The sequence below is a fragment of the Sitophilus oryzae genome, unplaced genomic scaffold (genome assembly GCF_002938485.1).
Source record: "Sitophilus oryzae breed Bouriz unplaced genomic scaffold, Soryzae_2.0 scaffold_1167_pilon_pilon, whole genome shotgun sequence".
NCBI lineage: Eukaryota > Metazoa > Arthropoda > Insecta > Coleoptera > Curculionidae > Sitophilus > Sitophilus oryzae.
Genome location: NW_022145801.1, coordinates 2,498,903 through 2,526,391, shown reverse-complemented (window position 1 = coordinate 2,526,391; position 27,489 = coordinate 2,498,903). Strand labels below are relative to the sequence as shown.

The 27,489-nt window shown below is 34.9% G+C and overlaps 2 protein-coding genes across 4 annotated transcripts in view; one reads left to right on the top strand and one right to left on the bottom strand.

Moving 5' to 3' along the window:
• The window catches only part of LOC115888616 (uncharacterized protein CG7065-like), a 135,457-nt gene that overhangs the window by 40,596 nt on the left and 67,372 nt on the right, over positions 1–27,489 (bottom strand). The window lies entirely within an intron of this gene.
• The window catches only part of LOC115888633 (frizzled-4-like), a 205,562-nt gene that overhangs the window by 166,667 nt on the left and 11,406 nt on the right, over positions 1–27,489 (top strand). The window contains exon 4 of the mRNA XM_030908413.1: positions 12,606–12,772. Coding sequence (XP_030764273.1) covers positions 12,606–12,772 — 167 coding nt within the window. The remainder of the gene's footprint in view (positions 1–12,605; positions 12,773–27,489) is intronic.

Sequence of the window (27,489 nt, the reverse complement as noted above, 5' to 3'; positions counted from 1 at the left end):
TCATGTATGGGTGTTTAATATGTTTTTTTTGTTCGTTTATATAATTTAGATTTATATTATATTAAAATTGTTATATTGTTGTATTATTATTGTATGTGTATTTTGTATTTTTTTTTAAGGTGGTTAGATTGAGTAGCGTGTGCTAGACCTCGCCACCTACATAAATAAAGTCAAATTATTATTATTATTATTATTATTATTGATTTCAAAGTCAATATCGGCCTTTTCCGATATTGACTTTGAAATCAATAATAATAATCCAATAGTTCTTCTCCGATTTTCATAGCATTGTTGTGATTATCCGGGGAGTGCACATTTTAGTTTTATCAATATTCAACTTAAGGTCTAAAGCCTCGTATACCCAGATATATGTGTTCAGCATTTCTTGTAATTGCCCGTAACGTTTTTACAACTAGAGCGCATTCATCACCGTATTGAAGTTCTGTGATGACATGTATACGTGTTTAGCTCTTGTAACCCTCGTGCTTTGGTACTATATTTTTACCCACTGTATTTAGAGCACGGCATTGATAATTAATAATACTAGACTATACTGTGGGGTTGTTCCACACTAGTCTAGATTTAACCTCTGTGAAAATTTTGCTCTAAATAATTTTTCACATTCAATCTAAAGACAATACCAATTCAAGAAAATATTCTATTTAATAATTTATGATTTATACAGGGTGGTCCGAACTGTATTCCGGAAACCTTGGAAGCATATTCTGCAGATAAGTAAAAAAGTTCGTATAAATATATGTCCTAAAATGCTTAGTTTCGGAGATACAGGGTGTAGAAATTTCATTTTTATTTATATTTTTTCCAAATAATTTCTGAAGTAATATTTGTCAATATTTGGATGAAAATTAGTTAGTGTCTAGAGTTTTTTGACATGAGAAATTTGATTTTGATGTCAATATGACTCTTATTTGTAGGGGGCGCCACCTACATGTCTTTTGAAGAGTAGTAACTTTTTGTCCGTATCTGTATAAAACTACTGAGTGAAAAAATGTACATTTCCGTGATTTTTTACGTAAAAAAATGTCTCTTGGTAAAAATTGCTACGAGCAACTGTTCTCAAGATATTTAGAATGGAAATAGTCAATAAATGTCTACTGCCAAAAAAATAAACATGAGTAGATAGTTATTTGACTGAAATTATTAATTTTGGGAACTTTTTATTTTTTTTAAATAATCATAATTTTTTTTCGAAAAAAATATGATAAAACAGTTTCTGCTGAATTTTTGGCACAAAAACATTTCAAATTTATGATTTCAGTCTAATAACTATTTTTTAGTCAACATATGTTTAATTTATGTCAATGATGACGGGTATTGATAATTTCGATTCCAAATATTTCAAGAACCATTACTCGTAGCGACTTTTACCAAGAAACCTTTTTTACGTAAAAAACGTCGTAAATGTATATTTTTTACTCAGTAGTTTTATACAGATACGGACGAAAAGTTCAAGCCAGATAAAAAATATGTAGGTGGCGCCCTCTAAAAGTAGGAGTCTTATTAACATAAAAATCAAATTTATCATGTCAAACAACTCCTACACACCAATTTTCATCCAAATATTGACGTTACTTCAGAAATTATTTGGAAAAAATCGAAATAAAAAAGACACTTCTACATCTTGTATCTCCGAAACTGAGCATTTTAGGACATACATTTATACGAACTTTTTTACTTATTTTTATCTGCAGAATATGCTGCCGAAGTTTCCGGAATACAATTTGGACCACCCTGTATAACAACTTCTCAAGTGCCATTGCCAATCTTAAATCTTAAAATATCTTTTTTTAAAATTGGTATTAATGAACTCGTGAAATCAGAACTCGAAATCCAACTAATTTAAACTGAATTAACAAGAGTCACTTTCACGAATCCTAAATAACACTCATTAATTTTGCTTTAACTCTAAATTAGCCATTGCAACGATGAAGTGAGTTTCCGGTGAATCACATATAATGCATTCGGCCACTCCGTCTCATATTTTTTTTATGAAATATTAAACAGATTTAATTAAAGGCCTTAAAGACGCTCACGTTTCCATATATAGGATTATCAAATTGATTGGCTGTAATGGAAGTTATACATCACGTCGATGCAATGTTTAAACGAGGTTATACAGGGAGTGTCAGAATAAATTTTTGAAATGATTCATATACATAAACGAAGCTTACTTTTTCATATAAACAAATTAAATTTACAACATTTTTTTGGTTATTCATAGCATTTTTAGACACAAAATCGAAACAAAATCTCTGCTGAGAAACATTGCGAAACAGTTTCGTCACATTTTTGATACGTATGTTTCGTAACAGAAATCGCTTTTTGTTTAGAAACATTTTACCAAAATATGGTTTCGCTATATAAGCTATAACAATAAAGATCTTAGTGCCACAAATTTTTCGAAATTTTTAAGAAACAGATGTGTCTCACATTTACAGATTTCGTACCCGTTTTGTGCCTGAAAAGTTTCCATAATTTATTTGATATTCTGTCAAATATGAGAACATAACCTTACTTTATTGTTTAGATTTTGTTCTGCAGCTGTTGCATTTAATACTACTACTACTTACCACCTTCATCGACAAAACACTTAAAACAAAAAAAAAGCACAAAAAAATATACAAACAACAAAAAATACACAATACAAATCATAAAATTCAAAAGAATTTAAGTCATTAAAATTACAAGTAGAACATACATGCGTGGACAATTACAGAACACAAAAAAGGCGTATACATAAAATTTTACAATAGGAAGATTGTAAATAGATATAATTTTAAGAGTTATAAAATATTAAATACTTGACCTTTGACCAGTGTGTGATGATCAAATTTTAAATTCCAAATTGTTCATGATTAAACATCAACAAAATAGTCGTTTACCGCATATAGGCTCTCTCCAGTAAGCATGATTTCAGAGCTTTGCGAAATGCGGGAAAGAATGAAAGGACTTGATATTCAAGGGCAGATGATTGCACATTTTTGGCATTGTACAGTATTAAACCATTAACTAGTCTCTGAGCTCGTTGGCAGGAAAGAGATCGTGTCCTGCATTCCCAAGTGGGAATATATGATAATAATATGTGCTTGCGGATTAAGCAAACAGATTCAAAATGAATAAAGAAGGAAGAGTCAGTATTTTGAAATTTTTAAAGAAATTTGGCAGTGAGTTCTACTGTTCAGTACCAATAAATATCGAACTGCTCTCTTTGAAGTCTGAAATTGATCAAATCTTGTTGCGCAGCAAGTACCCCAGAATGGAAGGGCATAACGAAGATGTGACTCAAAAAGGCATAATAGGCTAAGTGCTAGAGGCTGATAAGTTAAGTTCCAGAAATGATCTTGGCGCAAAAACAGGCGCAGCGCTTAGTTTCTTTGATAGAGCTTCGATGAAAAGTCCTACTAAGGAGCTGTCTACACAAGTCCTAAGAATTTCACAGAGTCCACGACGTCAATAGTGGTAAGCATATACAAAAGGTTGTATATAATTTTTATATTACAAAACTTTACTTTTGATAGGTTGAGGTATAGAGGATTAGAATCGCACCAAATTTTAATGGTGCGTAAGTCAATATATATATATATAGAAGAGCATACAGACATAGACTATTTTAGTTTGGTATTTTGTTTTCACATTTAGAAACAGTGGCTGCTGAAAACGGGAACATCTTGACACAAGTTGCAGAAAATATTTCGAACATTTCTCTAGAAGTTTTGATTCGCATCGAATAATTTAGGTATCGTGGAACTAACGTTAGTTTTGTCTCATTTGGTCTGCCCAACGCCCGCGCCAGTATCACAGCAAATATCTCAAAATGACATACTTATTATGACATTGCAACATCGAAATAATGTATTTCCCGTACCGCCGCTATACCTATATGAAAAAAATGGCAAATGTTTATTTCCAAAACGAGACAACCTCTTTAAAAGCGACAACGCCGATAACTTCATTATGAGACGTACGGCCACCACCTCTGGCCTGGAAAGTTGTGCGATTAATTGGCGGTAATTTACCGTACACCTCCGAGCGGATTTCGTTTGAGGAATGTGTCAATAACCCTTCGCGTTTGTTGGCCGGGCAATTACCGCCTTAATAAAGGTGGTTTACAAGCCGCCGATATATCCTGATCTAGCGAGGCGGCAATAAATCGGACCTTTTACTGTAAGTTAGCGCCAATGGCGTAGGTTCAGATTGGTCTCGGGGAAGTGCAATGAATGGCAAACATGAGAACATCACCTGAGCCGCAATAATACAAGGGTAATAAACAAATATAATCTCTCTCCAATCGTTCTCATAGCTGGAGGGTCGTATTTCTATGACAATACTTTTGTTTTTATAATATCTTCCAGGCTAGTCTGTTCTCAGCTTGGATGGATAGCTCCAAAGTGTAGGTAGATCCGTTGTTTATCTTACTTGGTCGGATCCATCTTGGGAAAACCAAACCTCTACATCTTTTCCTCCTTGGACATCACCAGTTATACTAATTTTTTCCATGTTAAGTTATAAGGGTCTTCGATAATGTGTGTCCAAAGTAATTGATAGATTAGTTCTAGCTGTCGGTATATTCTCAGCATACGTCTGTAGCACCACATTTCAAAGCTGGGTTCATTATGCGCCTTCCGATGCTTTGATGGTCCAGGACTTTACCCATAAAGAAATATTGAGAAGACAATCGTATGCAGCAAATTATTTTGTGTGGGTTGATTCAAAGTTTTCATTGGTTTCCCTTTCAAGAAGTCTAATAATTTGAGAGTACCTAGTGCAAAAGACCCACATTTGTCTATTATTAAGTATTCTAGTGATATGCATTGTACAGCAGTTATTTTTTCTGGATTAATGTGCATCTGAACGTGTCTGTAGGTCCCATCATTGTGTTGTCAGATCTGCTCTATATTTTAGCGAGTGTTCTACTATGAAACTGTTTGATCTAGCCTCTATCCTGGTGATGTTTTCCACCATTCCAAAGATTTATTAACCATCCACTGTTTTGGGGCTTGTAGCGTTTTTTAAACAACTACCACTGCGAACGGCAGCTTTTCATCGGAGAGCAGTCGTAAATAAGGTATTTCACTAGAGAGAAAATTAATCAGTAATAATTAACAAAAGATATATAGATATTGGGCGCCAGCCGTACATGAAAAGAAAAACACAGTTGTATAATACTTAAAACCCAATACTCACATTTCTATTCATGATGAATTTGATGGTAAATAGCATTGTATAATTTTAATAATTATTATAGTGGTTATTTGTTGAGTGTTCATGTATGTAAATAATATTAAAATATGTTCTATGAAAAGACTACGAAAAAATACAATACGTAACGTTATAGAAAATATAAGAAAGTAGCATTACTTTATTTAAATTGTTAAATTTTATGTGGTAAGTTAAATCTGATGTGTTTCAACCTGTGACTCGTGAATCTATGTCTCGTTATTCATCTGTTACATAGCGCAATAATAATATCTATAGAAAGCAATACCATTACAAGGCGTAATATAATGAAACCTAAAATCTAAATCACATTGTAACTACTTCGCATCGACATAAATGTTCTTAATCTAACCACTAAATATAGTCTGTAATGATATTATTTAAAAATGTACCTTACTGTTTAAGACTGGAAAATATAGAAAAATCTAAACATAAAAAACTAAAACGTAAATCTACACTTAGCTGTTCTTTATGTAATCTTGCTTCAAACAGTAGCAGCGTGGAGGTGGTCTCTGCACCCTGTACTCAGCCATGCAACACAAACCAAGGCCAGCATGAGACACCATAAATTGATACAGCCGTAACTAACTAGCTTTACAGCTGGGAACGAAGCAGCATGGGACCTGCTACATCCACGCTGTGGCACTTGGAAATAGTCCGTACCTTGACACAGTCTGCATCTGACACAGTCCGTAACCTTGACGCAGTCCGGTACCTTGGAAATAGTCCGTACCTTGGACACAGTCCGTATCTTGGACCCTAAAATATGAAACTCTTGTTTAAACCAAAACAAGGTCTAATAAACAAATAAACCTACCTCGAAATACCTGAGGACTCAAATAATAAAAACAACATGTCCTTTCTTCCATGTGACATTCTGGAGGACAAAAGAAAAGGGACGCCAACGTGCCAGCAAACACAAATACAAGTTGGGACATCCGTAACTCTACCCTAAAAATATTCAATAATAATATCGAATCTATAAAAGGTAATAACTCATCTTTACCTGTAGCCTCGAAATAGCAGCTCATTCAAATTATACAGCAAGACTTAAATAATCACCGTTTCCAAAAGCTGGGATACAACAGAGCGTCAAAACAAAGTGAGGTTAAGTACGGAGACAGTTGACAGAAGCGATGTCGACAGCGTAGCCTCCCTCAGAGCAATAACAGGGCTAGGTCGAACGATAACAGGTTGATGACTCAGGGGAACGCAAAATTACGCGTCAAATAAACTATCCGGCCTGAACGAGAGGGAATCCGGTGATGATAGGCCAGACATCATATATTATATATAAAAAAGACATGTAACGAACTAAAAACGTTACAGGCTAAATATATATTTGAAAAAAACACATTTATGTAATACGATTCTTTCATTGGCGCAGTCGGCAGGATTATGCAATAGTAAATTTCTTCTCAATTTCGAAAGTGTTTATTCACTGTTTGTTATACGTTTTCGTCAACAAGGAGGAGATATCCTGCAGTTTCAGACTCTTAAGTGCAACCACGTGTGAACCTCTAACCAATTGTTAAATAAAATAAAAATAAGTAATAAATCGAAATGTAGTATTAAACTAAATAAATTAAATCTAAATCTAAAACCAAGAATCTATTTTGCAAGAGCCTTGTAGCAATACCAAGACCAATACCGGACCCTGCAAGGCCAAGACCACAGCGATGTTGGTCTTGGTCTTGCATTTAATGAGACAGGATAGTTCCCAGTAAGTATTCTACTTATTATCTGTATTCCTAATATCAAAAATAGACTATAATTTCAATAAAAAATTTTCACTGGTTTTATTAAAAACAAGTTATTAATCCTTAAACTTAAACAAAAAAGTAGCGCCGTCAGAAGCCGAGATATATGATTGATATTTTATTGAAATTTATGTTTATGCTCGTATAACGTGCAAAATCTCGGCTTTATTACCGTTTTTATAGCCGTCTGTATCCGTCCGTCTCCGTTCGTGCCTTTAAGGATCATAAAACTTATTTCGATCTAGACAAAGATTAGTATTGTTCCTTTCTCCTCTCGTTTGTTAAACCATAAATAAGGTCTTAAAGTTCTAATTTGAAATAATTTAATTAGTCTTCGGTGCGTAAACATAATTAGGAGTCAGTATCAATTATAAATTTAATAATAGTTATTTATGGTACTAATGTGTTATCTGGGAAATGTTAGTTTAAAAGGGCTAATTTTCTCAAGTAACTTATATGTAATAACACGTGCCATACAAAATTTTATCCAACAGCAGAACTGTTCATGTCCAATCTCTAAAGAATAATTGATTTAAAAGTATCTACCAGTTCTACTTTCATTGTTGCGAATTAATAAATTATCAGGGTGCGTTTATGTTACTATAGTCTGTCCAACGAGAAGATCCTTGACAGTGATAGATGTGTCTGTCATTTTAATTTCAAAGTAGTTTATTTTATTTTACAGAAATATTGGTACAACTGGAACTCATAGCAGGAAATTAATATATGTATTTAAAATTTGACTGACAAGTAACTTCAAAATATTGTGAGAAAAACTGTATAAAACTGAAAAAATGTAATCGAGTTATTTTATTTAATAAAAAACGGTATGGGTTAATACAAAACAAACAAAAACAAGACACCACATACCAAAAAATATAAAAAAGAAATATTTCTTACTTTCAAGCTTTATGAAACTTCCCGCATTTATGAGATTATATTTATCAATATAACTTATGTACAAATACAAATTTGTAATATTCCGCAGGAATAAATAAAACAACATAAATAAAACAAATTATTTTATTAATAATAACACTTACCAAATTTTATACCTCACAGGTTGATTAATTAACTTTAATCTTAATTTTTTTTAAATCAGTACCTTTGACATTATTTTTCTGCAGTACTAAAATCCATTATTTACCTATCGTGTGATGTCGATATTTTACAGCTACTCCAGTTTTTAGTATGTGTTTAGTATGGCCCTTCTACCATATTCGAGATGCACTTATCTACGACGAGATGGTATACGAACTTTATTGATAGTAACTTTATTGGTGTATCTGTAAAATAAGTATTTTAGAAAGCTCGTAACAAGGAAAATAAAATAATATACAAAATATCGTATTTAAAAAAACATATAAGTTTTAGTCAATTTAAAAAAAGACAGATTCCAACGAAGAAATAGTTACGTCATTGCATTCTACGTGAAAAACTGTACGAGAGACCGTTTTCACCTTTTCGATAAGTTATGATACAAAAAGGATCGAAAAATGCAATAATTTCAGATTCGCTCTGTATTTTAGGAAGTAAGAGAGCTAGGACATATCTGTATGTAGCATCTTTAGTTTCATAAAAAGTAACAGCGTAATGTGAAAACCGCATCTTTGTATCTCGACTCATAAACGAGAAACCCTGTAAAACACACGAAAATGGGACACCCTGTACAGACGTACTGCCAAATCAAGAAATCAACTACGAATGAAATCCAAGATCGATTTATATATTTTATATATTTTAATATTTTTTTGTGTTCGTGATAATTCCTCGCTTCTTCCTCCAAACCGACAGTAATGGTGGGAGTTGCTTCGAGGAAGCAACGGACGAAGTAGCGTTTTGACGAAGGAGGAAGGAATATCATTAGCTCCATGTAAACCACATTTCCCATAGTAAATATATGATTTTGGACGAAGGGACACGAGGAAGGAAACGAAGTGAAGTAGCGAAATGGAGCATGGGCTTAACACTTTAGAATACTCAACAATAAAAATTTTCGCATACTCGCAATTTAAACCTGTGTATATATCGAGTGTTTAGGATATTCTCCGGATGATGGCAGCACCGGCGGAGAATGCAATTGCCTATACAACCAAAATATTATTTCAATACGCAAATAAATAAATTCCATGGCACTACAAATATTTATAGCTCATTCTTGTGTCACACCACATTAAACGTCTTAAGCATTATTTCACATAAACGACTCTGTTTAACGGTGAAACATTACTAAATAAAACATGCCGTTAGTATTACTGGGAACGCGTTGTTATATATGAAATTAGTCGAAAAGTATTAAACGATAATATTCCGCGGCAATAAAGGAATTGGGCGGGCGCCCAAAAGTTAAAAAGATATATGTTGTTTTATTACTTTAACAACTGTTACATTGCGCCATTTTATCGCATCGTAAAGTCGCATTTATTCTAATGTCAATAAACGCGTTGGCGCTAGCGGTTTTGTTGAAAATACACGTCGGGCGTATTAGCTTTCGCTAATTTTTGCAACAGAGCAAAAATATTTACCGAGAAAGTAATGGAGGAAAATATTTACTAAATTGTATACATTTTTAGAGATTGAATACTGGCATATTGTTAAGGAGCACTTAATTCATACAGGGTGGCATTTCAAAAAGTAGCAGTCAGGAATATTTATTATTTTATTCTTCCAATTGAAGGTCCAGGGTAGAAGTGTTGAAAAGCAACTATTCGTATTACTACTACTTCCCAAGGGGTGCAATGAGGGGTAGATGGTATAAAAAAATAAATAAAATATGTCCTAGCAGTATCAAATTTTCCACAGAGATCCCTTTATGTGCCGTAATGAAGCTATTTTCGAAATTCTGAGGTTAAAATTATCCTGGAGTTTGAAATTTTTACAGAGGTTCCTTATGACGAAAGTGAAAATTTCTTTAGAAGGACTTCAATTTCAAATTTTCCCCATTCTGAATTTTGAATCTTGAATGCTGTATACAGAAAAATTAAATCATGTTAGCATCATCAGCAAATGATTTAAACTAAACTAATTTTAAAGGCACTTCCAGTTGGTATTGACCAGATATGACAAACTCAGCATCGCGAAACAAAACCAATCGAAATCAAATTATTTTAAAATATCTCTTCACATAAACAAGGAAAAATAAAACGAAATTATAGAATACTAGTGTACCCGCGGGACTTCGTTCGCGGCCGAATTAATCATTTGTAATGATGATGATAGCAAAAGCAAGAATTTCCATTATTAACATACAAACTGGAACACCTCGGTACGATTTTTAAAAATTTCCAAAATATGTAAAACAAAATAAATTATAAAACGCTGCTTTTCCTGAAAGACTAACAGTTTTTTTATAACAAATATTGTAATATTTGAGGGGCGTTTTCACCCTCTTGAATTTGAGACGAGAAACCCTCCTATCGAACCTCTGCACCCCTACAGTCAATCTGTTTGCTAAAAATCAGCTTTAAACGTCAAGCAGTTTAAGCAGAATCAGATTACTTATAGATTTTAGGTGATTACTCAATGGTCATACTTTTATGAAACACCTGCATAAATTTTGAAAATCTTAAAATATGTAAAACAACAAAATAAAATATACGTGTTTAAGAGTTTTTTCCGAAAAACTCACCGGTTTTTAAATAAAAAAATATTCTAATATTTGAGGGGTGGTTTCACCCCCTTAGAATTCGAATTTCGAAAAATCCCTTCTTATTGCACCTCTACACCCTAAAGTCAATCCGTTTTCCAAAAATCAGTTTTTTACGTCAAGCGCTTTAAGCAGGATCGTAATTAATCAGTGACCAGATTTTTGAAACACCCTGTATATATTTTTAAAAAATCTTAAAATATGTAAAAAAATAAAATATACGAGTACGTGTTGAAGCGTTTTTTCGGAAACTTGACCGTTTTTTAAATAAAAAATATTGTAATATCTGAGTGGTGGTTTCACCCCCTTGGAACTGGAATTTTAAAAAATCCCTTCTTATCGAACCTCTACACCCTAGAATCAACCTGTATGCCAAAATTGAGCTTCTTACGTTGAGTGGTTTGAGCAGGATCGTGATTAATCAGTGAGTCAGTCACTTAAGGATTTTATATATTAGCACAGATATGTTATCTGTGATAGTAGTATAGATTTTATTTTTTCTGTAAACTATTCGGACTTCATTTTCAAACTCTCATTTTATTCAACATGATATCTCTTAGATGTCTTAGATTTTTAAGATTTCATTGGTCACCCTCGAATTTCGGACACCATAAAAACCAAACCAAACCCTATATATCGGTTTTTAGATGTAATTTATTGTAAAATAAAAACACTAAATCACCACAATACACCAAAACACTTTTACTTTTACACTGGACGCGCGTTTCGCTAACCATGTTAGCATCATCAGCAGATGATTATAAACTAGTGTGGTGATTTAGTGTTTTTATTTTGCTGTGTAACACCAAAGGTTCCAACCCTCAACTGTAGTAATTTATTGTATTTAGAAGAGATTACTATGCATTTTGTTGGGATTGTCAATAACAGTTGAATTTATTATACCCAATAAAACAGTAAAAAAATGTGGTTTGGGGCCGAGGGTAAGTGGTCCTTTAATCACAAACAGCAGGTGTCCATATTTATAAAAAAGGTTTCTGAAGCTGAATCAGAGATATTTATTTTATATTTTAGATTTTTTAGTGAGCATTAAATAACCATAATATAGTCATGTTTCATTAATATTTATTTTGTAATTTTTTATAAGAAAGATAAAAGTTTAATAAACAATTTTTGGAGAATCTAGAGTACCTACCACAGTATGCAGATGAATTTCTATAAAGATTTTGTAGTTGAATCTTTGTAGTGTTATATTATCTCTGCTGTGGAAATATATGATTTATTAAGCAAAATGGATATTATGGTGGTTGGATAGAAGATATTCCGTAACAATTTTAAGAAAAAATACGTAACGTTTAAGAAAATACAACTTCTTATATAGGATGTGGCCAAAAACTCTCTAGAATAGTGGAAAAATTTACCAGAACAGAAGCAGGCTAAACAATTCACAGTAGAACACACCAAAATTTGATAAGCAAAAACGAGAACACTGTCAAAACAGTAGTGGGTTTACTAATTGGGCATTGCAATCTGAATAAGTCTTGTAAGTTAATAGGATTAACATAGCGAAGCCATGTTTAGATTCGCTTAATCACAAGAATTGGCAGAACACATTCTATATCATGCGATATAGATATAGATATAGATATGCATCCCTTCGTAGGTACTAAGAGATTATAAGCCATTGACTAAGAGAGATATCCATAAGGTTCAGGCCCCAAGTTTTTCAGTTTTTTGAAAATTATAGAAAAGAATTTAATCTATAAGAAAAAGATCACACTTCCTAGGCCACAATTCCGGACACAACTGCCACAGCTAATCTGAACGAACTTTGCGCGGATTTCTAACCATGGTCTTTAGCCAAATCATTATTTGGATGAAGCCATTGCCTACCGATTTAGCGAGTCTCTAACAGATAGGTCAACTTAAAAAAAAAACTAATGTCATTATTTGTAGTTATTCAGTTATTAATATTGAAAACTAATTTTATTATTTTGTTTCAGGTGGGTGTGCCTGTGCGTCTGGTGGTTGGCCAGAGCTGGTTTTTCATGGTCTCAGGAAAAGCTACATGGGCTATCTTCAGCTCTTCACGTGTGCGCTTGGGGTTGTCCTGCCATTCAAACTGTTGCGGCTCTGGTGACCAGAGATGTTGGATCAGACGAATTAACAGGTATTTATTATTGTTGTAGCCTAGAACGTTCGTTGTTATAACGATACGTCGAACGTTATAACCATATTTGATACTATCTATCAACGCTTAAAACACAATAGCTCGTATCTCTATTTTTACTGAAATTCAGTTTATTATATCAAAATATGAACAGTCAATAATTAACTGTAGTGATGAGTGAGACTCTTCATGGTCTTGCAGTCTTGGCCTTGCAGATAAAATGGTAGCCTTGGTCTTGGTTTTGGTCTTGCTTTTTGTGGCGAGTCTCACGTATCACTGCAGTTAAAATTGTAGCATTATTACAGTTTTAAATACAATTTAATATTATTGATCTAGTAGTTATCGCTTTATTTGTGCTTTAAAATAATAAATTATCAATTCCTTAAAATATGAATCGATGCTACTACATAGTTTATACATAAATGTCAATAGTAAACGATAATTCATATACGGTATAGGTTGTTTGACCTAACTAAAATCCTTGTTTATATATAAATGTATTATATAATTAATTAAATAAAATCATTTCGGTATTATTTAGCTGATTGCAGTATTTTAATGATTAATATTAATAAGCCAACTATAACAGTACACTACATAATGCATTTAACAAAGTAACTGATTACGTTATTCGAGAGTAAGAGATATTTAACTGTTATTGTGAGATTTCTGCTAAGAAAGCTTTTACTGGATTTTTGTGCGATAACGTTTGATGCACATACGTTTTATTTTCTTGTTATTAAGTAGATTGCAGAGAAAGCGTTTTAAAACAAAAAGGAAATGTTTAAGAGGGCGACAGCACATTGAATTTAAATTTGAATTTTTTATTTGAACCAAAATGGATTAACAACAAAATTATATCGGATGTATATATTGGATGTTTTTGTTTATTAAAACTCCAAAAATAGTTTGTTAATCTCGATTTTGCTACTATCCAATTGCTGTCCCCAATTTGCTCGACAATTGCATAAAGTTTTAAAAAAAGAAATGCTGATTCAATATAATATATTGAAAAATAAAAATTATCGTGAGTTAAAAATATTCTAATAATTCTAATTCTTTTAAGTTTAATTTGCATAAAATTACTAGAAATACTATTTATATAAAGTGTTCTATGTAAAAAGTGCCTTTACTAAAAATCTAGACCAAGCCTAAACCCTGCCAGACCAAGGCCAAGGGAGTCTTGGTCTTTGTCTTGCATTTTATCATCACTATGTGTGAGTTTTGTCACAAAATTCTGTAAAAGCCTTCTATATGAAAGAGTGTATTTAGCACACAGTAAGGTGGTGGAGATAGCCTCTTAATACATCATAAGCGCCATAAAAACAAAAACATTTAATTATATTGTTTAAAATCAATGATTAATTTTAGTTCAGAGAAATATTCTCATGAAAGATCAGCAAGTCGAACTTTATTGTAAATTCGATGTTACTTATACAGGATGTTCGAAATTCAGGCAAAAAAAGCTTCGCAATTTTATGTCCTGTAAAATGACGTGTTGATAATTAAGAAATTGCGAATACTTTCGAAATATTTATAATAATGTCTGTAGCTTTGTGGCAGGTTCATTTCTTGAAAAGTATTCTGGGTTTTTCACCACTAGAAGAAAATCTTTGAATCAAAATAGTTGTTTTTTAAGTTAAGATTTAACACCACTGACACAACTTTTCTCGGCACATCTTTTTCCCGATTTAATTTGAAGAGGTATTTTAAAATATTTATGTAAATGCAACATCATCATTGTCACTTTTTTTCACTATATACATAAAGATGGTGCTGTTCAATCTTAACTTGGATGTTCCGTTTTCCAGCAGCCGTCAATTTTATTTTTCTAAATTTTTATTAGCTATATATACCATAAGTCGGTTCAGAGTACGTTCTACGACGTTTTCCGACACCTAACCTCCACTCTTTGTCTATTTAGCCAGAGATCACTGTGGTATTTCCTTATTTTCTAGTTCTTTATCCACACCTCCTTCCAGCTTCGTCGCGGCCTTCCCTTTTTATTTCTGCCTCGAAAGCGTCCACAGTAAAATTTGTTTTGGTATTCTGTGATCCGGCATTCGTTGCATATGACCAAACCATATGGAGTTATTTTGTTCTTACGTCGTCCAATGTTGTGTGTTCTGGGTTCCCATAATCTCCTTTACTCTATTGTTGGTTTGTTCTCTTTCGATTTTCCAGCAGATCTCCTCCAGTAATCTATTTCGGTCGCTAATAGCAATTCTCTGTTCTGCTTTTCAACTGCCATACTTTTCGCTTCCGTGTTATTATGGCTGCTTTCTATTACCGTATTATATATGTTCTTCTTATTAGCTTTAGAGATTCCTTTGAACCCACAGTACACCATTTCAACATAGATATTGCTTCCCTTCTGCCTTGCATTGTCTGATCTTTTATACCCTCGTCGAGTTTTCCATCGTTAGTTATTTTTAATCCGAGATATTTTATATTTGTAGCTATAACCTCCCAAATACAATGATGTAAACACATTTACCCAAAAAGCTCTTTATAGGATTTGTTGAACGATTCCCATTCCAGGTTACGGATGGACTCTTCCAGTTCTTGAGTTCCCTTTAAATTCCTTTCTATTTGGGAAGCAGAACGGTCCTGGTCCAGTTTCTTTCTAGCTAGATCTTTGCGGTTTTCATTCCTTCTATTGGGCTGGCACCTAGAATAGGCGGACTTTATTATCTTTGCCTAATTTGTTCAGCTTCTCTAGATTTACATTCTTTATCCAACTTTCTGAATTGATTGTTAATGAGCTGGTCTGCTTTTAATGTTGGTTGACTATCGATAAGATGGCTATTTCACTTCCGATAGTTCCTATCTAAGATAAGTTTCGATATCTGAAAAAATTGAAAAAATCTGGTTGTTCTTCAGATCGTGAAATTTCTCTTGTATTTTCTGCTACCAAGATCCGTATCCCCAACTACATGGTCACTCAGTCGTTGTTCCATTCATCATTTTATAAGTGTATTATTCAGAAAAATAGAGAAGTTAGTAAGTACAAAAAAAACACTAATTTATCTGTTTCAATGACAAACAAACAGCAATATATCCACAGCAGCACAAAAAGGACATAGAGAGGTTGTAGTAATAAAAACACTCTTCTCATTTGACAATGACAAACAAACAGCAATATGTCCACAGCACAAAAGGTCGTACTTCTGTTAACATACAGCCAATGAACACACATGGATTTTCGCCATTTAATTCTGAATGGGATAAAATGAATTTAGAACGTAGTTTCTGACATAATATTGTAACTCTGTGTATGTAGTTTGTAATGCCACCTTTCGTTGAAAATCTTAAAAAATGGATAAAATGGATTTAGTAGAATGAAGAATATAGAATGTGTGGGGGAGTTAATCACCGCGACCTTTACAGATCTATTGTGTGTTCCACTTTCTTGAGTTATAACGAGTTATAACTCATCATACAGTCTCAGGGCTTTAACAAAAAGCCAGTATCTGAGACGACTCCACAGAGGCCAGCTCTCCATCCTCGACATCAGCCGTACCAAAGCTCATGGCACGAACGGTCGTCGTCTCGGCGCACTCATTGATAAGGTGTTCTAGTGTTTCCCCATTTCACACACAATCTGCATTCGCCGTTGTTTCTCAGCTTCAGCCTACTGAGGTGTTCGTTGAGGAGACAGTGTCCTGTTAGAAACCCCGTGACAATCCGAAGATTGATTTTACTTAAATCAAGGAAAATCTTTGATTTTTCTCGGTCGTAAGTTCTGAGGAACTTTTTCGAGTGTCTTAGACCGTTGAAGAACATCCATTCCAGGTTACGGATGGAGTCTTCCAGATTCTTCAGTTCCGCTTTCAGTTGGCTCCCGCTTGGAAAACAGAACGGTTCTGGTCCAGTTAGTGGAGTGTTCGCTCCTTTTCTAGCTAGATCATTTGCTTTTTCATTGCCTTCTGTCTCTTGGTGAGCAGGCACCCAGAATAGGAGGACTTTATTTTCTTTGCCTAATTTGTTGAGTTTCTCTAGGCATTCTTTGACCAACTTCAAATTGATGGTTACTGAGTTTATCGCGTTTAATGCTGCTTGACTATCGGATAAGTTGGCTATTTCCTGTTTTCGATAGTTCCTATCTAAGATAAATTGTATGCATCTTTCAGTAGCGTACATTTCTGCCTGAAGGATGCTGGGGTAGGCGCCCATTGATTAGGAGTATTTAGTCTATCCCTGTCCCTGTTTTGGTTTTGGAAGCATCAGTAGGTATACCACGTTATGGTATGGTCTTTTACACGCTGAGCAAACGTTTCTTCCTTCCAATCCGTTTTATTACTCAATACTACAGTGAGGTGTTTCTCAAAGTTTTAAATTCTTGGTATGTAATCCACTACGAGTTGGAGAAGTGGAAATGCATTAGTAAGTCTGTTCTTCAAATAATCCTTTTGCCAAATTGTCATAAAAAATAATTGCCATAACATAAATTCTTAAATTGAAATAATTAAAGGTACTTCCACACGCGGCCATATGCCAGTAAAAGCGACGAGGACTGCAAGTCGTTAACGACATCTCGGGCCCGACAACATGGCCCGCGCCAATTTAAATCCGAGCCGGGGCTCGTAAAACCGATTTTATACGCGTTCCGCGAACCCAGACGTCCGATTTAAATTGGTCGTTTTACACCGCCGCGGGCCGGGATGGTACCCGTTCCCCTACGAAATCTTTAATTAAAAACGGAAAATAAGATACGTACACAATTTCGTGTTTGTTAACCGACCATCGCATCGGGAGAAACTGGTAGTGTAATAACCGTAAAAATGTATTTTTAGAGTATATCAGACTGATTCATAATATATTCGCGATATGATTTTATTGAATCCAGAGGTTTATACACTCACCGGTACGAAAGACAGACCCCTTAAAATTTTGATGTATTTTAAAGTTTTAGTATTGAAAATGCTGTTGGGATCATTTTTATGGAAAATTAACACTGGCTATCGCGACCTCAACATCGCAAATCGACACCGAAACAGTGATATCGCTTGAAGTAGCGCAATACCACGGTATACCGGGTGCGTCTCAAAAGTGGCTCACCCGTATAACTTTTTTATTTCTTCAGATAAAAAAACGAGATTTGGTATGTTAGTATATGACATAAATTAGAATTGATTGCAGTATTCAATTGTTTTTGGTCACTTTCTGTTTCACCGGAAATAACTACAATTTTTGATTTTTAAATGGCACCCTCAGTATTTTTTTACGACATTTTTGCCTCATTTTTGTTTTGTTTCAAAATTCGGATACTTTTCAATGTCCAGTCTCGAGTCGGTGAAGATCAAAGTGTCTATGTTTTGTTCGTACATTTTACGACAAGTTGTCGGCGCATAGTGGATGGCGTGTGCTGCCAACAGTAGGAGACCAGTGAAATCACACATGGTTAATAAAACTCATTCCCAACAACTAAACTTTTGACTTTGTTATACTTTTGTCCTTGCGGCGCCGGCGTGGACAATTTGTCTCAAGTTTGTCTTGTCAGAATTCCCCATTTTTTGTCGCAAGTTTGTCTTGTTTTTGTCTTAAACTCGTGTTTACTTTTTGTCGCCTTGGTTTGGTTTGGTTTGGATTTGGACCCGGCGTTATAACGGAGCTGGCGAGTTATTACAGGTACCATTACAATTCGTGCTTATAATCCTTCTTTCTGCATCCACAGGCTTTCTGATATATCCTTTTGCATTTGCAAGAAATAAACAAGCTGCTAAACAAGAAATAAACAAGAACCAAACCAAACAAGCTTTCCGGAGCTGGGGACACTTATATATATATATCAAAAAGTCTAAAATTATTACTTGTTATTACAAAATAATAGGTTGGACTCGAAAAGGAATCTGGTAGTGTTAAATTATATAATTAATTATAATTAATTCTTGTATAATTGAATCTTTTTCTGGAATTTTCATTTGTGCACATTATACTATTTACTAACGATCGAACGATACATGGGAGTATCTCATTAAATAAGTTTTATGATTTAAATATGCTAAACAGATATTGATTTTGTATATTTTGTTTTCACACCGATGGGTAATAAATTTAATATTTTACTGATATTTTTTTCTGTTTATTAACGATCTTGATTTCATACATATTAATAATTAATTTACAAAAAAATTGTAATTTATAACATACATTATACGACTAAATAAAAAGTGGTTAATTTGTTGATTTTACTTCTTATTTATCTTCGTGTTCGGGTATTAATAAACCAGTTTCGTAGTTAACATACTAACTATAATACTACTCTACTAAAAATTCAAGAAATATATGAAAATATAATTTAACACGAAAGTAGTCTTTCAAACGTGTATAGGAGGTATATTTGGTTCCTTGAATTTCATATGAAATATCCATTCTTAAAATACCATGATATAACGAGCTGACCCGGCAAACGTTTTGACATATAAATATTTTTTATGGGACAAGAGTCATTTTTATTCACGGGGCTGAAAATTATTGAATTACTAATATCGCTATTAAAAATAGGAGTTGATAGTAGAAGGGTGAAAATTTAGGGTTGTATGTATTTTTTATAAAAAAAAAAATAAAAAAAATGTGTGTGCAATATGTGCGCATATTTGAAGTGAATTACTTCCGTCTGTCTGTCTGTTCGTCTGTCAGTCTGGGGACTCCAATCGGGTGCCTCTATCCACGTGCCGAGATTGGTTCCAATCAACCCATAATTAAGAAAATTCCTGATTTCGTCTATTTAGAGGCATCGATCGGTTCGAAACGTCGAGGGCGTCATCCTGTAGCCCATCCCCAATTATGCCGATATCAACCCACATTTTTCTTCAATATCAAATGTTTAGTCCCACCCTGATGAAGACGTAAACGAAACGTTGGATCCAACTTGCAGGGTGGGATCGTGTGCACCATCGCTCACATAACCTACCCACCAAATTTGGTCGCGATCGGACGACATCAACTTTTGACGTTTCTTACGTCAAAACTAACTGTCGCAGAGACACGTGTCGTACACGGTCAAGTTGGCCTTGGTCCAATCTATCGATATACCAAATATCATTTAAATCGAACGACTTTTTGATTTGATTCATTGATGATGGGGTTTCGTAGTGCACGAAACGTCGTCAAAATATCATGAAATCACGGGGTTCTTTTCGAGAATTATTGAACAATCATGTTTAAACTATAAATGCGACTATTTTGGTGACGTTTGCGTAGAATTACTCTACTGTTAATTAACGAATCCACCTAGAATCCACGTAGAATTATCCTACTGTTAAATAACGAAATACCATCGATGCAGCGCAGTGCAAACCCCAAGACTACCAGATTTTATCAGTTCCGTTTTCTCCAGCGAACAGTATTTCTACTTAATAGTTGGCATTTTTAGCGACACGTTCGCATTCTTTTTCTGTGACAGCTGAATGAAAAATCCCAACCATTTGGACCGTCCTCGCTTTGGGAGACAACAATCTCGGTTGACCATAGGCAGGACCGGAATATGAGATTATTCAGTAGATTATTTTATCTAAACATAACATAAATTTAGAATAGAATTGTTTTGTGTTCTTCTTTTTCAAGTGCCTAATCGTATCGAATATTGGTCATCATTACTTCATTACCATAAACCAGTCGAGGTGAATGAAATAGATCGAGGAATGTGGACAGATACAATATTCTTTCAAGACGGACTAACCTGGTATACAGAAGCTGGATTATTTGGTGAAAGACCAAGGGTAAGTTTAGTCTTTATCTTTGGGGAAATACCCAACCGTATGCCAGACAAAAATCTTCGCCATTCTACAGTGCGCGAGAGAAACAATAGAAGAGCTTCCGGTTAGAAAGCGCTCATGAAGTCATACTCATAGGTATCATCAAGAATCTAGTGGGAATACCTGGATGAACTTGGTAGAATACCTGGGTGATTTAAATACCAAAAAAAGACGTAAAGAAGTACGTTTTCTGTGAGCTTGCAGCTCTGTTCTAAAACCGCAAAGGAACTGCTAGTGCTCAGCAGGACTAAAGTGCGAATTACAAGAGGTCTCTTGACAAGACATGTGACAAGACAAAACTACCTGAACAAGCACAACCTCTATCCAGAAAGTATTTGCTGCAAACTATGCGATGAAATAGCAGAACACATAATATGTCACTGCTGTATTGCAAGCGACACTTTTCTATTTGGGGAAAGCAATGCTACAATCGGAGGAATTATGCTCCCATCCTATCAAGGACCCGCACTGCTAGCATGGGCGAAGTTAGGTTATTAGATCTGGGGGCTAAAGCCCCAGTTATGGTTGCAAGCCTGCTACGCCTGGTTTTGCGAATTTCGCTTCCGTTAATTTCGCATTCGCTACTGAGTCGGAACTAAAAATTATACAATTTTTACAGATCAAATCAGAAAAGTATTTTTTATTTTTGGTTTTTGTCTGAGTATCAATAATGTTCAACTATTTGTTGTTTAGGCTAGTTCGGTCTGGAGGGCTAATGTTCAGGATTTGAGAGAGTTTAGCACCCTTAAGCCCCTATGTGCACAAGTTGGTGCAGAAGTTGATTAAGGACAAGAATAGAAACTAGGTACAAACATAAAGAGAGACAAACTTAATAGGCCTTAGAGGTGGCTGTAAAACTACGGCTTAAGCCATCTCTGACCGATAAAGATCCAAATTTACGACCGTCTTTTGGTCAAGCCGACCGACCGATCTTCTTTTTGTTTTGGCAAGAACGATATCCCCCGAAGAACAATGGATCGGCGGGTGCGGATTTAGCCATACGATGCGCGGGTTCGTTAAAACCGAGCAAGCGTTGACAGGCGACCAAACTCCTTTGGACTCCAGAGTAATAATAGTATAATTAGCGACTCTATATATATATATATAGCAAGTATAACTGGATCTGTGTCTATGAAAGGAATGCGGACAAAAAATATTTAAATATACAGCAATACACTCCGCCACTTTGCCCATTCATTTCATTGGCTACTTCTGCAAATTTGTCGAATTTTTATTGATTGAAAATTAGACGACGCGTCCCGTCGCACAGTGGTTCCCAGATAGGTCATTACTTAGAAATATTAATTTTAAAATGTTTGCATGAAACTGTTGCTAATACCTTTCTTATATTCCCCTGTAAACGATACATAATAAATAACAAAATCAAGTAAGCCTAGTGTAGCGCTTTTTTTTATTAGAAATGTCACATTTTTGCTACTGGTATCAAGATGACATTTTTGACACATTGACAGTTTTCAGATAACGCCAATTAATTACTTATTTTATTAAAATTGATAAAAGCTGTTGCCTTTTCTGTAATGGACGTTCGAAAAGAAGGTAAAAAGAACTGATTTTTCTTTTTTGCACTTAATTAAACCTAAGTAATATTAGTTTATGGCAATTTTTTTGAAGGTAACAAAAATAGTATTTTTACATTTTTGCCTGTCACTCTTTAAGACTTTTAACTACTTTCCCTTTCAAATCCTCTTAAACGGCATGAAAATACTTTTTGCTTAAAGTATATTGCATATAAATTAATTGCCACTGGTTGCCGCGAATTGCCGCCTGATCTTATACCGGGTGGTTAAAGATTGACTTTTTGTCTTAAAATAAAACTTATTTTTTCCTCTTCGTGTCAACTTATTTCGTGGACACACTGTATATCAATTGACAATAAAATTGTATTTATAAAATGAAACTGTCTCTTTTTCAACATTTTTTCAACATTTAAAATAAATTTGACCTCTTCGATATGAAAAAACATGTACATATGTGCAAACATAATCTGTATACCTTTCCGAATAGTTAGAACTTAAAATGCAAATCACATGGGCCCAATTTTTTTTATACATATTACATTAAGTTTTTTATATACATTTATTTAGCATTTGTTATCAATTTCTATTAAAAAAGATGCACTCAAGCTATATTATTATTATAAATAACAGTTATGACCGCGCAGCTAATTAAGGGGAGCCACTGTGCGTCGTCTAATTTTTTACGAGAAACAACGAGAGAATATTCCCCCTTACGGTTGCCCCGTAGCTACAGAACGGATAGACGTACTGTAACTATAACAGGAGCGATTCCCCAAACGTGTTCACGTGAGCCTTCAAAATTAAAGCGTCTTCTTGAAAAAAAAAATAATGTAATATTTTTCATTAATTTATTAATGCTATTCCTTCCTTCAGTATTCCATCTGAGAGACTGAACAATTTTTCATATAGGTATTTAAAACATGCTCCAGCAGTTGTTTCAGATTTTCGTTTAGTGGTTTCTGGGGTTTGGGGTCCTGTTTGGCCCCTCACTCGGAGGCTCCCCTCACCCTTGGGCCCATTGCGATACTCCTGTATTATTGTACCAAACCTTCCTCTCATTTTTTCTTTGCGTTTTCTCCAGCTATTTGCAAAGTTCCAGCTATCGCTGATGTTGGCTTCTATTGCTTCCTTTAGTCCCTCTAAAAAACCATGCCCTACTGTTTTAAAGCATCGATTTTCCAGTGCCGGATAGTGGCACAGCAGGTGCTCTATTGTTTCTTCTCCCTCTCCGCATTCTCTGCAGTAGTCATCGTTGGAAATCTTCCATTTCACAAGGTTTGCCCCCATGGAGCAGTTTCTAGTGACGAGATTTACAATTATGCGTACTAGGTTCTTTTTGTGCTCTAGTAGTTATTTTGTCTTTTTACTATATACCACTGGCCACAGTCTTCGAGCTGTAGCGCAGTAAAAACGGTGTTGCATGTCTCTTGTTGCTTGGCCTTGATGTTAGTTCCTATAGCTTCCTTCAGTGTGTTGATCTTTACAAGTGGTGGGTCGTCTGCCACGACCTCTCCCCTAGCCTCCTTTTTGGCGAGTCTCTCCGCTTCTTGGTTGCCCCAGGCCAGGACAGCACTTCTCGGCAGTCCATCACAGTTTTCGATCTCAGTGATTGCACGCAGGGCCAGTCAACTGAGATATACGACCTTGAACGATCTGTTTTTGGGGTAGTAATTTCCTTGTAATTTCCTGGGGCGCTAGATGGCGTATTTTTATTTTAGTTTTTATAGTTGCCTAAGAATTGCGTGCAAAATTGTTTTTGTAGTTGCCTAAATAGGCCTATTAATTATGTTCTGTCATTGTTCTGTATGTCAAATCAGTTTTCCGTTTCCGGCTTCCTCCTTCCTCTTCAGTTGTGTTTTGCCATTGAACGGAGATGTGCGTTTCGGTGTTTTCTGGTTGTTTCGCAGTGTTTTTTTGCAATCTTCATTTTACAATCGTGATTTTGTATTTTTGATTTTTTTTGAACTTTGTTTTGTGTTTGATTATTATTTAAGGTAAGGTCTGAGTTAAAGGGCTTTGATTTATCTTTTTTTTTATTATATATTATATATATAATTATATATAATATATTATATATAATTATATATATTTATTTTTTACCATTTGACTTGTTTGCCAACTTGGGACCAATCAGATGACTACACATTATTTTGTAGAAATCTGATTGGCTCTAACTGGCGAACAAGTCAATACGTCTTGCTTAAAAATAAATTGCATCTATTTAAATTTGCCGCCACCTTTGTTACTTTCCTGGGTGGCTAGATGGCGCCACTTCAATATACAGATTATAGATTTCTTTACAAATTTGAAACTGTTTTCAAACTAAAAAATGCATGGGAGTTAGCGTTCTTCTTTAGTGTGTTCTGTGATTGCACGGTGACGCCTTCTTAAAGCGTCCAAGCTGTTAGAGTATATCACGATATCTCCTATTGATCTATCAGCGATTTTCCCTCGTATAAAACTGGTCCTTTATAGAGTAAACCTCTGCTTGTAGAACATTACAGCTATCCGATACCCTTAAATGAGCAACAAGTACGAAAGCAATATTTCCATTGTGCAAAAGTACAGCAAAATAAAACATTAAATACCATAATTCACCAAAACACTTTTACTTTTACACTGGACGCGCGTTTCGCTATCCATGTTAGCATCATCAGCAGATAATTAAAACTCATTTAAAACTACGATAAACTGAATGGGCTTTGCATGATTTAAGAAACCAAATATCTGCTCCTAATAACCTAATCTTTAAAATTTCAAACTTATGATAAAGCCCAGTCCTTACATCTCGTGCTTACCGAAGTATCATCACCTTTTACTTCTTACACTGGACGCGCGTTTCTGCCATCCATGTTAGCACTACTGTGCGGTGACAATTAAACTCATTAAAACTACGATAAACTGAATGGGCTTTGCATGATTTAAGAAAACAAATCTGCTTCTAATAACCTATTCTTAGTACTAAACTTACTTTAGTAAAGTTTACGATAAAGATTCAGTTCCATTGACCGTGAAGCCATCGAAGTATCATCACTTTTACTTTACACTGACGCGCGTTTCGCTAACCATGTTTCAGTAATATTCATCAGCAGATGGTTAAAAAAACTAACTGTAATAACTAAAAAAATAATAAAATATGTAAATTAAAAATTTATTAAACCGAATAACCTAACTTAACCTCTTTTAGATGAAGAATCTGAAGGAGTGCATCTTTTACTACTCTGCGGTGCGTGTTAGGTAGCCGCAGCGAAGGCGAACTCGTTAAGCGGGCGCGCCCAGCGCCGCCTACCGGTCACTATTCAAATTAGAAGGCGGAGGAGAGCATAAAAACGCAGTTAGCGCTGCGCCCGATGCGCCTCCGATGATGTTCGAATATTCGCGGTATGCGATTTTATGATGTCGTCGCGAGAGAATGATAACCAAAAGGGATTTTACTATTAATTTTCATTTGTTTTGCGTTTATTAAAAGATTGCCTGCATTCTCGGAATCCTTCCTCTTGTTAAACATCGAAGAAATGTAAACGATTTTTATTATTTTTGGCGCTTTAGGGCTGTTCATTGTAGGCTTTGTGTTTGTAGGTAACTAGCATCAGTTTAAAAAATTGCAAACCGTTCATTGTTGAATTATAGGTTTTTAAAGAATGCAGCTAAGATATTTTAAACAAGAAAACCTTTAAAAAAAGGAAGCAGCGCTAGAGATACATTTTTCTCCAATTAGGCCTACCTGCGAATCTGTGAGGCCTATTTTGTTTGTCCCCCTTCTATATATGCATCCACTCTCCTATCCTTGTACACTGCACCAACTTGTACAGGTCTTTGATAGCCTGGAAACATAGTTCTTCCGGTTTTAGCCTTATTTTCCTTCTAAATAGAAAATGTCGCTTCCGATCCAGAGCCTCGCAGTGACATATTATGTGCTGTTTCTTTTGGATCTTTATCACAGTGCAAACTCTGTGATAATTCAAGGCAAAGACTTCCTTCCCGGTGAGTGTGTTCATATAGTACTTGACAGCCGTATGTTCTGTCAAAAAACCTGTTATAATCTGCACTTTATTCCCGCCGAGCATTAGCAAGCTTCTTTGTATTTTAAAATTCTGGCCTGGATGAAGGCTTTCTATATGCCTGTGCTACCTAATAAACGACAAGCATGCTTAGCGGTGACTGGTGCCTTTCATTCAACGCCGTCAAAAGCTATGGAAACTCTACTCGACCTACCTCCTCATCAAATTCTTTTGGAAAGAAAGGCGAGATGGGCTACATATAGGTTTCTAAATATGGCACGAGAGAGCCAAGGAACAATCATATTCATACAAAACCGACTAGAAGACGAACTACAATCGGATGAGATTCTGAGAATGGTCTCGGATCTCACACCATCAATCCAACTCTTGACACGCACCTACAAAGTTCTGTTTTCGAATAGGGACGAATGGGATAATCCGAGAAACGGCTTATTACATACGGAAATGTGTTGCTACACGGACGGATCCAAAACGATAAAGGATCTGGCGCAGGAATTTTTTACTGCAGCAGTCCAACGACTGAGATTTACCACAGTCTTGGAAAACACACAATTTTCCAAGCTGAGCTATATGCTATTGAAACATGTGCAACCGCTGGTAGAACAGCAATACACCGGGAAAACAATAAGTATATTTTCGGATAGTCAAGCCGCGTTGAAAGCACTTGAGGTAACGAAAAGCACGTCTATGACGATTCTTCATTGTAAGAAACTACTCAATATATTAGGAGATAGGAACAAAGTGTCGCTAATATGATGTGAAACGTGTGTAACATGCGTGAAAAAAACTTTAAACAGAAAAAAATTGTGAATATGGCGAATTAAAGTTATTATCGAATTTGTCCTAAAAACGTAACGGGTCAAAGTTAACCCGTGAAATTGAAGGAAAAATTGCGGGCGCGGTACCTTCTAAGTAACCGCGCTCATTGACGAGATAATAAACTGGTCCGATTAATTTACGGAACTGTAGGAAGTTCAAAGCGCGCCAGTATGTGCCGCCGCTCAAAGCACGAGCGCATCGAATTTTTCACGTTCCAGAAGCACGAATAATGACTCTATAGAGAGTAGAGACGAATGGAGTCCGTGTGATCCTGGCTACCTTTAATTTTAACCACCATATATGTTAATCGTGCGTCAATTTTTTTCTGAAAATGTAATACTCAGCTAAATGCATTTATTTAGTAGTGAGAGGATGATAGAGAATACAAACAAAATGAAAACTAAAATGAATATTCATACTAGAGAGGAATGTAATGTAATTTCTCTCTCTCCAACGAGAGGATACATAAACGTACTGCAGAAAGTTTACCAGTGTAGGGTTCAGGAACCGGACTCCCGGTGAAATTATTAACCCTGCCCTTTCGGTACTTTTTGGACTCGGTAATAATAATTAAAAAT